This window comes from Podarcis erhardii, assembly GCF_964252035.2.
Source record: "Podarcis erhardii genome assembly, chromosome: 9".
In the NCBI taxonomy this organism is placed as follows: Eukaryota; Metazoa; Chordata; class Lepidosauria; order Squamata; family Lacertidae; genus Podarcis; species Podarcis erhardii.
In genome coordinates this window covers 25,577,912-25,590,037 of record NC_138512.1, presented here as the reverse complement: position 1 = coordinate 25,590,037, position 12,126 = coordinate 25,577,912, and the positions used below count along the sequence as shown (strand labels likewise).

At 38.1% G+C, this 12,126-nt stretch overlaps 1 protein-coding gene across 7 annotated transcripts in view; it reads right to left on the bottom strand.

The window, feature by feature from the left end:
- Positions 1 to 522: 522 nt before the first annotated feature.
- The window catches only part of CLOCK (clock circadian regulator), a 36,234-nt gene continuing 24,630 nt past the window's right edge, over positions 523 to 12,126 (bottom strand). For all 7 annotated transcript variants that reach the window (XM_081875709.1, XM_081875711.1, XM_081875712.1 and 4 more), the window contains 11 exons: positions 11,840 to 11,946; positions 10,882 to 11,029; positions 10,551 to 10,626; positions 9,962 to 10,103; positions 9,548 to 9,648; positions 8,376 to 8,465; positions 7,802 to 7,960; positions 6,745 to 6,951; positions 4,700 to 4,905; positions 4,043 to 4,391; positions 523 to 2,896 (listed from right to left, as the gene is read on the bottom strand). In XM_081875709.1, the coding sequence (XP_081731835.1) occupies positions 2,693 to 2,896; positions 4,043 to 4,391; positions 4,700 to 4,905; positions 6,745 to 6,951; positions 7,802 to 7,960; positions 8,376 to 8,465; positions 9,548 to 9,648; positions 9,962 to 10,103; positions 10,551 to 10,626; positions 10,882 to 11,029; positions 11,840 to 11,946 (1,789 nt within the window). In that variant the 3' untranslated portion in view covers positions 523 to 2,692. The remainder of the gene's footprint in view (positions 2,897 to 4,042; positions 4,392 to 4,699; positions 4,906 to 6,744; positions 6,952 to 7,801; positions 7,961 to 8,375; positions 8,466 to 9,547; positions 9,649 to 9,961; positions 10,104 to 10,550; positions 10,627 to 10,881; positions 11,030 to 11,839; positions 11,947 to 12,126) is intronic.

Here is a 12,126-nt window from a genome sequence, read left to right as displayed (position 1 = left end):
TTCTCGCCATTTCTCCGCTATCTAACTTTCACAGCAACCTCCCGGAAGTCTCATTACAGAAACCTCGCGGCTACCATGAGCGGCATTTTCCCCCAAGGAACAGTCAAAAGGAGGTTGGTATCAAATAAAAAAGTCCAGTGATTATGCTCTGCACTCCCAGTAACTCCATATACAAAAGCCTTGCTGTCCTGTCCTGTGAGCACAATGAAAGCTCCCCTGATTTCTCATTCAGTGCTATTATTGTTTCTGTTGTAAATAGCTTAAAGCCCAAGAGGATGCCTATTCACTAAAACAATGCCATTAAAGCATGGACCTTTGATCAACACAGCCTAATTTGGAATTACAAGCAGCATTGGTATGGCAAGACAAAAGCTATCTGCAGTTAAGTTAATGCGACTACTTTCCCACAATGTGCATTTCTTTGAGACTAGTTTAGGGAATGCCATAAAGTCCCTTTAAAGAATATAGCTAGGAGATTTCCTAGACAAGTGACCTACTGGTTTCCAGTCGCTGCCAAGAGGGAACGGAAACTAGTCCAATTCTTTGGTTCTTTATTTCTTAAAACTTTGACTCCTGTTATTATGGTTCTACTGTTAAACTACTGATTGTGGTGTGTCACGGGAGGATCATGCAAGACTATGGCAATGAAAACGACTCTTTAAGAGTTAGTCTCAAAGATAAAATTCTGCTATCATTTGCTACTATAGTGTTGGCTTTGCTAACCCAGCATTACATTCTTAGCATCTCGCCATACTTTGGTTACATTAATAAAGCTCCTCTACAATACTCCATCTTTCTTGACTCTGATATTCCTTCATCACAATCAGATTCTTCTTCTTTGAAGTAACAAATCTAGCTTTGTATTAAAAACATATTTTGCTCTGCAGATGTGGATTTTAAACCTAGTACCATAAAATCTACTCAGTGTTTACTTTTAAAACTGTACAGAATTTCAGTTGAATCTTTTTATTAACTTTATTAAGTGAACTTGCCATCTGAAGTCTTAGTGCATCAATATCCCTTTTGGAAGCTGTGGCCCTCATGATCTTTAATCTGTTTCCCTATTAAATTTCAGTAAATTTGAATTTGAGCCACCTTACAAAGTGATCATACTTGATTACTATGCAATTCTGCTTTGCTATCATTTAAAAGAACTTAATTTCTTGGTAAACAAATACTTCAAAAGTAAGTCATTACATGATGTATATCCCATGGTTAATGGTTAAAAAAGGGTGTGCCAAAAATTCAGAACTTCATACCCCAATTTGTATTATTCTCTCTCTCTCTCTCTCTATATATATATACAAATACAGTGGAGAAACAGCTATGAAGGATGCTTCGTTAACAATGTACTAAGACTTCAAAAATGGTCACAAATTCCAGATAATGTAATTAGAGATGTTTAACACTATCACCTGAATCAAAATCAAGGCACTATGGGGTTTTTTTGTTTTTGTTTTTTCAAATGACCCTCAATCATTTCTGATTAAATGAAGGTCAAAATGTTCAAAGAAGAATAAAAAGATTCCAACAAATTCTGAGAAGTTGTATTTCTCACCACAGAGGTTAAAAAGTGCCTACAATTATTAAATTCAAATATATTTTTCTGTGCAAATTACTCCTATATTTGAGACATTCTTGAAAATTACTTTCATATTTTTAAACCTTATTTTTTTTACATAAATATTTCCAACTATGTATTATATCAAAAGATAGCTTTGGGGGAGTAAAATTCCAAACCATCCACAATAGAGCAGTGCAAATTCCTATTTTTTTCCCAAAGAAAAAAATTTGAGTATTTATGAAATGACAAATGATATATATGAATCTTAATGCCTTGAACCCCCCACAAGTTCAAAGAGTTTCATCAATAATTTAACTGCAAAACTTCCACAAACCAGCACACTATATTACCTCATTGAACTAACTCCGACAATCACACATAAAGCACAAACAGAAGACTTGTGCCCACATTACAGGTGAGAATAAATGATGGAGCATGATGTAGAAGACAAACAAGTATAAACGGATGAAAATAGTAATCTGAGCATTGTGTGAAAATGTAGGGGGGAAACATATTCAAAACAGCTTCATGCATCATATAAAATATTCTGCTCTCTCACCTTTTATCCAGACATATACATAGTATTTTACAGTATCTGTACAATGAAGACTGATTCCACACAATATTTTGAAAATATTTACTGTCCCAAAATGTGAAAAAATTAACTTCCTTTTGGAGCATAATTGCAGGCAAACAATTTAAAAAAAAAAAAACCCAACTGCTGTCATGACAGCTTGTCCATTGTAACACTTAATCTGAGAAAATTGCTAAAAACATCAAGATATTTAAGTGCCCTATTTAGTCCACTGAACATTTTGAGACCTGGACAAGTTAACTGATGGCAGTGCATGCCTTTGAAGGAAAAACAAAACACAGAAACCAGAGTAACTAGGTTCCTCTCAAAGGTAGCCATGTCCCTGTCCCCATCATCTTTTTTGCAGATTTATACCCAATATACCTCCAACAGCATTTTGCTTTGTTTTCCTCAGCACAACACATTCCAAGCGGTTAGAAGAATATTCAATACTGTACTTCACAAAGTCTGTAGGCTTCTTTCTCTAACACCAGGGCAACTGTTAATGGAGCAGCTACTCCTCAGCATTGCTGCTGGAAGCAAGAGCCTCCATGCTACCGCGGCTGAATTTTGGAAACCTCTGTCATGCTGTCAGTTCTGTGTCGTGAAATTTGTTGCTGTTGGTGCTGCTGCTGCTGCTGCTGCTGTTGCGACTGATGCTGCTGGTGGTGTGACTGGGTAAAAGTGCTTTGTTGTAGTGGGAAAGCAGCAGAGAGAATAAGCTGAGTTGACTGATTTCCATGAAGCAACCTGGAGGTCTAAATACACAAATAAGATAGTTAAGGCACCTCTTTCATGAGAGTAACTGGTATACAGTCGTACCTCGGAAGTCAAATGGAATCTGTTCCAGAAGTCCATTCAACTTCCAAAATGTTCAGAAACCAAGGCATGGCTTCCAGTTGGCTGCAGGAAACTCCTGCAGCCAATCAGAAGTTGCGGAACCCGCACTGGACACTCAGGTTCCAAAAGAACATTTGCAAACCGGAACACTCACTTCCGGGTTTGTGGCGTTCGGGAGCCAAAACGTTCGAGAACTAAGCTGTTCAAAAACCAAGGTATGACTGTACTGTGTGACAGGGGCCTTTACTGTTCTTATGATGTCATTCCTCTGTCCACAGAGAAAAATAACTTTGAACATATAAGCAGTTTGGTCCTATTTCCCACTTATTCCATCCCAACGTCCTTGATTTGCATCACTCAATACAGACTGCTTTTAACACACATACATGCACACACACAAATTTAAAGACAGGCAGACGGAAGGATAATCTGGTTTATTGTTTTCTGAAATGTGGCCACTGGCTCCCCACTCCTACCATTGACACTTAAAACAACTGACATCCAGACCATAGATAGATAGACAGACAGACAGACAGACAGACAGACAGAAAGACAGAAAGACAGAAAAACTTCTCCTTGGCTCTTGCCAACCAAGACCATCTGGTATGAAGACATAAAGTTCTCTTGTATACCTGGCATAAGCTATGAAGGAAATATAGCCTTCCAAACAAACAGCTCTTACCATAAATGATGCATAGGAAGTTTGAAGAAGGACTTTCAAAGGAGGCATTTCCATTTGATTCCCTTTTTTGAAGCAAGCCATGTGGGAAAACTTTTTTGAGTGCAATGCACCTATTTCATCTTCTCCCCTACCCTTACCTGAATTCAGGATGCCCCCTCTCCAGGTCTGACTTAAAAACCCACATTTTCTAGGACAGAGGCTAGCATTTTTTACAATTAATATTACCTTCCCTGCATTGCTGCAGGGAATTATGTGTTTTCCAAAAGCCAAACATGTATAGCATCAACTATATACAGAAGAACACCCTTCAGTATAGGTTCATTAAGTTGCATTGTCCTATACGGCCAGCTCGTCGAACGTATGAATGAACATGTGGCTTTACCTGCAAGAACTGTTGTGGGTGCTGGGTCAGCGGAGTTTGAGCAGGTTGCTGAACTGCAGTGAGCTGCTGCTGCTGCTGTTGCTGTTGTTGCTGCTGTTGCTGTTGTTGCTGCTGCTGTTGCTGTTGTTGCTGCTGCTGCTGCTGTTGCTGCTGCTGCTGCTGTTGTTGCTGCTGCTGCTCCTGCTGCTGCTGTGTTATTGATAACGTCTGTGGCTGCTGCTGTTGTGCAGCAAAAGTGGGATAAGCAGTCACCACCTGTCCCATAAACATAGTACTTGGTACCATAACTGCTCCGCAAGCTACAGGGGCAGTGACTAACTTTGTTACAAGCTGCTGTCCCTGCGGAAATCTGTGAAAGAAAAGAAAGATCTGTTGTCTGTCTCAGGTAGTCTTAACCAACACCCCACAAATTAGCTTGATGGGTGCTTTTTGTACTTTCAATCTCATTTAAGACCTAACAGCAACCCAAGAGTCCCTCTAGTCCAGCATCCTCTCTCCATCAGTGCCCAGACTAATTTTATTTGCTTAACAGCTTTATGGGCAACACATCAAGTGTGGAGTAGCCTGAAGGCAGGCATGGCTGGCTGGAACACTGAACAGGAGCATTCTACACAGCAGCAAGTGTAGCAAGCCTCACTTGTCTCTCTTAACACTTACCTGATTTGTCTGTCTTGGGTAAATGTGGTAATAGCAGCATTCTGGTTATTACTTGGTGGCAAATTAGAAGGAATCTGGACCATGTTCCCTGTAGCCGGCTGGGAAATCACCATAGTGTTATATAAGGGGGCTGACAGTGTGCTCTGAGATGGCGTAGAAAGAGAAGTCTGCTGACTGTGCCCACTGAGAATATTTTGTTGATTATGCTGCACAAAGAAAATAGATTGTCAATGTGATTATTTAGCATGACGGAACAGAATTAAGGCAACCCCACCAAACTGCAAGGAACTACAGATTGCTGAGCAGCCTGGTTTTCTAGTTTTTTTAAATGCTTCTGCTAATTGTATGTCATCTATTTTGGGGGGCATTTTGTAGTGGTGCGTTATCTATATTATATTAGCTCTCTAGAAAACACAAGCCTTGTATTTGAAATCACTGACCATAAATGAGCTGTGGCCTGTGAAGGTGCAGGGGTCAGAAAAAGGTGAAATCACACCCTGCTCAGATATCTCCTTACCTTCAACTGAGACAACCAAAAGAAGATTTTATTAAGGAGTAAGGGGTCACCAGAAGAAATTCTTTCTGGGAAAGAGGGTTTGAGTTTGTTCAAAGGATGCAACGAGAGAACTAGAAATCATCTACTCTCCCTGCACAGGCTGTAATGATTCACCATCCTGACTGGAAACTAAAGGTGACCAATGTTAAAGTAGAAGACATTTTCCTTTTTTAAAAATGGAGAATATGTTTTTAAAAATAATTTAATAACATTCTCGGTAGTTTGAAATTTCACAAAAGATACATCTTATGGTATGTAATGATTGAATTGCCTTCCTTTCAATGTAGTAATTGCAATGCATGGGGTATTTTGAAATCATCCCGTTTGTTTTCTTTTTAAAGCAGGCATGCCAAACCCTTTTCAGCCCAAGGGCGGCACTGGTCGTGCCAGTAGATGCCAGTGGTGGGTGTGGTCGAAGTATGTGCCCATGCCACCCAACGCCCGCTGTCTCTTAAACACAGACAGGCAGCCAATCAGGTGCGCGTACACACACAGGAAGTCAAATGGGTAGACATACACTCAGACAGATGTGCATGCACAGACAAGACAAAGGAATCTTAAATGCATGGTTTGAAGTGAAAAGATAGCCCACAATTATCAAAATCAGGATGCGAGCTGTCAGTTATGTGGTTCGCTTTGTTTCAGCCTAATTATTATGCTAGGGAAGCTTACCATTGACAAAGTTGATTTGGAATTTACAACTGAACACACTTTAGACAAGGAACAGTTCCAATTAGAATTTGTTTAAAGGCCATGATTAATAGAGTGAATGGTTAAAGTAATTACTGCTTCAGCCATTTCTGAAAAATCAGGTCTACCGATATTTTGGTTGTGGCTATTGTTACAGCTGAAATATCTTCCTGAATTGCTGTCTATAGAGGCAGAAACAGCCTCCCAAAAAGAGAAAAAATAGGGGCTGGGAAGCCACACCTCTTCCTCCTGATGCAACTTATTTTTACACCCACTAGATGGCACTATGCGTAACAAAAGTAAATGTTGACTTGTCTATTAATCCTTGCACCATGGCAACAGCTCCGCAAATTCTGTTTGCCCTTGAACATTCATTTCCTTCCTATCTTCCTTTGTGCGATGACAAATTGTTCACTTCTGAATGGCCAAAAAATTGATCCACCAATAATCTGAACTCTCTAGCTTCCTGGATTGTCACGGTCTAGCTTCCTAGCCCAGTCACGTCTTGCTTTTTTCCTGTATTAAACAAAGTGTGGGACAGGTGTTTGGTTGTTGTTTTTTTGCAACAACCCACTCAATCCACCAATATACTTCCTAAAGTTGGCTTTGACATATGAGTCACACTTTCCTGACTCTAAGCCCTTCCCTACCCTCAAAGGCTAGGCTAGTAGAAGTGAGTGCTTGAAGAATAAATAACATCTACTAAAGGAGCACTCTCTCATGGCAACATAAAGACACAAAGGCTACATTTAAGAAACAATGGCACATAACTAAATATTATCTTCAAGTGTGGCATTACCTGTTGGGTAGTACTTTGCAAAGGCTGTTGCTGTATCATGTGTTGAGCACCAATATGCCCAGTGTTCATGCCACCTTGGATTTGATTAGTTTGAACAACTTGACCTTGCATATTTATTGGTGTAATCTGCTGAATATTTGATGGGTTTCCAGGAGTCAGCTGAACAGAACCAAAGTTTAATCCAGGAGTTGACTGCTGCAAGAACATCTTTCAGAAGAAAAAGAATACATGCCAGTGCTTAAAATACTAGTGAGCATTCAGAACACATAAACCATTGTTTGTTTAAAGGTCAGTGAATTCCCTATCTTAGAGGTGAAAATTATATACAGTATCATTTTGTCTAATAAGTGTTCTAATGGGCATATGAGGCTTAGACTGAACTCATTACTCATTTACCTGGGAGTAATAAAATTGAATTCAGCAAGTCTTATTTCTGAGTAAGCATGCATAAGATTATACTGTTAATCTGGTAAAGGGCAAAACCCTACCTACAACTAAACTACTGTAACCTGTATTTATATTTTATTTTACTAGTGACAGAACTTGCAGTTATATCACATAGCCCTTATTAGTAACTGATATGAACATCTAGGATTCCAGTGAAACGGTTGATCAAATTAAGTTCTATAACATTGAAGATATGCTTTTGCAGGAAATATTTTATCTATAGAACCAACTAATCAAAATATACTCATTGTATTTTCTTAATGTTGTAAGCTCCTTTAAGAACTTCAGTCAAAATGCAAAGTACAAATCTCCTGAATTAATAACTTATTAATGAAGTTATAATGGTATCTGAAGAAGAAAGCTTATACCAGAACAAACTTAGTTGGTCTACAAGGTGCTAATAGACAACATTTTTATTATTATTAATAATGAAGGTGTCTTTTATCAAGAATTTTGTATTCCAGCATGCAAAACATCAGTGTTAATATGTACATCACACATACAAACACACACACACACACACACACACACAGAGAGAGAGAGAGAGAGAGAGAGAGATTTTAAGTGTAGAATCACTAGCTATGTCAGTATCTGATCAGCTTTAACCAACCTGAAGTCCTTGCCCATGGACCATTTGGAGTTGTTCCTGAATCTTACGCAGTTCTTCTTGTTGCCGATGAATGTTTGCTTCTATCATTCGTGTTCTTTGCTCCAATTGGTCCTTTAAGTGCTGCATAGCTCCTAACTGAGCAGAAAACTGAAGCATGGGCTACAAAGCAATATTAAAGAAAAACGCAAGAAAGATTTGAATCAGTAGCAAACATACCATAGGAAAAGTAATTAACCACTACAAAAAAATTCTATCAACCCTGTGCATATGGAAGTAATTATCTGTATTTAGCTTAAAGTCATAAATTGACATTTCTGAGAAAGAAGACTTTTTTAAAAAAAAGTACTGAGGATGCTGACCAATTTAGAGAAATCTTAGACAAAGAGAAAACAGGACTTGATGAACCAAATGTCAGGTAATGGGACCTGTTAATAGCAGGGGACATTGCTTCCAACACACTCAAATTCAAGAACTGAATTCTAGATCAAACAAAGATCCGTTAAAGGATCAAAATGTAATTACTTGCTTTAATACAAATTAACTGCTTTAATACACATTCAGATTTAATTAGTACCTGAGACATGCCTTGCTGAATCTGTAAAGATGCAGGCTGGGACATCATTGGCTGCGTTAAAGGTTGTCCAATAGATTGTGAATTTAAAGACTAGGATTTAAAAAGAAATATACATACCATAGTTATCAAATCAAATATGTATTTTGGAGGCAGACAGAATAGAGGAGGAGGTTTTAAAATGACAAGCCCAAATGTAATCTTCCTTTCTTCCCTAACTACCTGAGAAGGAACGGGATAGCTAGAAAGAGTTTGGACCACATTAAATCATTTGCTGATTTCCATTTTTTAACTTTGATTTGCCCACATGAACATACACGCACATAAAAAGCCAAATGCAAGTGTTATGCACCCCAAACAGGTAGACAAAGATTAACAATCTACAGCAGAAGCCTCAGAGAGTTATTCTCTGTTCCCATGTACCTTCCTCTTCTGTTTCTGTGGAACAAGTAGCTTTTGTAAGCATTTCCAAACGCATCCACTGAGCTAATGCTTACATTTTATACAAAAGGCATGAAACACAGCAGTACTTTAAAAGGACACAAATTTTACAAACACATAGAGGGACGTATCCAAAGCTGCAGCTCTGATGACACAAAAAAGTTCTGTGTATGCAGCAGAGTTTCCTCTTCCCCTTCAGGACCCCCTTGTACCCTTAAAATCAGTTCCGGAGGGATGGTGGACCTTCTGAAGCATCTTTGTGGGGCACACAAGAATGAGAGGAAATGGGTGTTCTGTTGATACAGTGGAATGACACTGGTGCATTACTGAATACAATCCATAATACCTACCCTCCGGAGCAGATTTTGGGGTAAAATGGAGATGAAGGGGAAGACTGTTCTGCTCATGCAGGAGTACCACTGGACCCTACACTATTTGAAAGCTAATTTCTATTCATAGCAAAACTCTCCATTATTTTTAAAAAGCCAGATGACACTTAATGAAAAGCTCTCAGTTGACTGCTTGAGAGTAGAACTGTGCACTTGGTGGACACATTCAGGATAGTGACATTCTCAAGTAGTCAACTGAAAGCTTTAAAAAGGATGTTTCCAAACTAGGTGACTAACTGAAAGCATTTATTTATTTATTGTATTGTTTGTATTTTAAGCAAAAAGAAATCTAACGTTCACAAACCTTAACAGATAAATATGAGTTGCTATTTTCTAAAGAATTACCTGATTACCAAGCGATGCCCTCCTTTGTGCAGACTTTTCAAGAGTGGATAAATTTTGCCTTGGAGGAGTGCTAGTATCCATTGTCATCTTCGTTGGCGTTGCTGATGTCCCAGCAAATATAAAATTGAAGAGGGATACGTTTATTCATCATCACCATTCTGGGTTTGCCCAGATTATACTTAGGCAAGTGAATAGTTCATCACAATAAAATGATAGCAATGCATATTCAAAACAGCCTTTATTCCAATTGGTTAGGTAAAAATTGAGATTTATTCCGCACCAGATTAACAACTCTCTCTGTAGAACTGATAATATCACCAGGCTACAATTATCATGAATAGCATTAATTTTAAAGTCACAAGGCCCCAAAGTCAATAATCTTCTATAGAACAGGTTTTGATTTTGTGCACTCACAAGAAGGGTCTGAAACTGCAGTGTGAGAAGATTTCCTTGAACTCCTGGAGGCCGAAGAAGGTGTAGGGCTGTGATCAAATCTCTCCAAAGCTTCTTTGAGGCTTACTGTGCTTATATGATTCTCAGAACCAGAGTCTTGACTCTAAAACAATAAAAATGTTTTGGCTGGTTCATCACACACAAAATAATTAGCAAGATAATTAGCAGGAACTAACTGTATCTCACCAAATATTCAAGCATGGGGCTTTCATAATGAAAGCAAATTTCTTATACATGTGCTTCACCTTCCCTTAACTTATCCCTGCTCTGTTTGACATCTTAACGGTCCATCTTTCCATCTTACTTCTCCCTATGATCAGTGTTTGCTTCTCTTTCACCACTCTGACAACCCAAAAGCAAAACAAAAAATCCAAACCAAACTTATCACTAGGTAATTTACATGAAAGAATGAATAACTCTGGGTGGGTGGATTATTAACACCTGCTGAAGTGCAGGCACTGCAAACCCTACAAGCCAATTTTGAATGTATTATTTTTTAAAAGCTAAAGCAATGAACAGAACCAATATAAGATGATGGTGGAAAACTTACTTTATCTGCAGCTATTTCTGGTAGAGACTCTTCAATACCAAGTTCACGCCGCCTTTCTGCTCGAACCTCTGCATAACTACCGATAAATAACCCAACATTTCAGACAATTAGCATGTCCGTTCATCTTAACAGAATGGTAGCAAACATTTTATATACATTATTTAAATGCATTTGAAAAATAACATGGATGCATTAACGCATTAATATGCTTTTACGTGTGACTAGCTCAGAAGACTCTGATGACTTCTTCGTCAGCTGGGAGAAGTACTAAAATATAGCTGCAAAATCTGTTGCAAAAAACCGTAATAAAAATCACGCAGAATTCTATTACCTTACTACCGTGTGTGTACATACGATGAACTCTGGTCTAGAATTCCACTGATGGTAAGTGATATAGTAATGAGTCTGCAACCAAATCCACTGTTGACCCTTTGTGAGGAATCTGTAATAGCAGGATTTCCCTTTTCCATATTGCATTACTAAAAACAATGTAAAAATAAGGTTCTGCTTCAGAAAATGCCACTTCCAGAATGTGCATTTAAACAGTTTGCATCATTTCTTTAAACCAACACAAAACTTTCTTCATTTGATTCTAATATCCCAAATACAAAAATAAATTATTTTTAAAAGCTGTGGAACATATCATACAAGGAGAGAATAGAAAGCAACCCGAGAACTACTATGAATGCTTCCAGAATGGTAGCTCCTGATGTCACCAATCATTATTCTTATCTATTACTTACATGCACAACTAAAATTGATTTTCTACAGATAGCACAATGTTCCATCCACACTAGTGGGCAAAACCTAGTAAACAGGGAAGTTATAATTCTGAGTGTGCAATTTATTATTATTATTAAAGTGCTTAAGTGCTATTTTTGTTTAAGCACTACTTTGTGATTAAAAACTTTTTTAGAACATAAATTTACAAGTATTTTAGCCCTAGTTAAAAGATTTTCAAATATAGATACAGTGGTACCTCGGTTCTTGAACGTAATCCATTCCGGAAGACCGTTTAATTTTCAAAATGTTCAAAAACCAAGGTGCAAAGTGCAGTCTGTAAATTGCACTGAGAAAATGGAAAAACATGCAGCAGAAGCTGTTCAACTTCTGAGGCACGTTCAAAAACAGAAGCATTTACTTCCGGGTTTTCGGCGTTCGGGTTCTGAAACGTCCGTCAACGGAGATGTTTGGGAACAGAGGTACCACTGTAACTAGTTTGTATACATCACCAAAAGTTACCAATTCTATATTAGTATGGTTTACATAAAATTATGACATTTACTTACAGTGTTCATGACATTTTGCCAGGTTTTCTAGGTCATCAACATGATAATAATCATAGCCTGATGTCCCCAACACTTCAAATGGTAAATAACCTATTATTGGCGGTGCCCTGGATAATGACATAAGAGTCGTTATTTTATTTCTCAGAGTAGAAAAAAAAATAGTCACAGTTTCTAAACAGAAAATTGTGCTTATAATTACATAGAAACGTATTCAGTAAAAAGTAAAATTCATTTCTTGCTATAAACAGCCAATGAGGATTAGTGACCACTAACGGTAACAGAGTGCT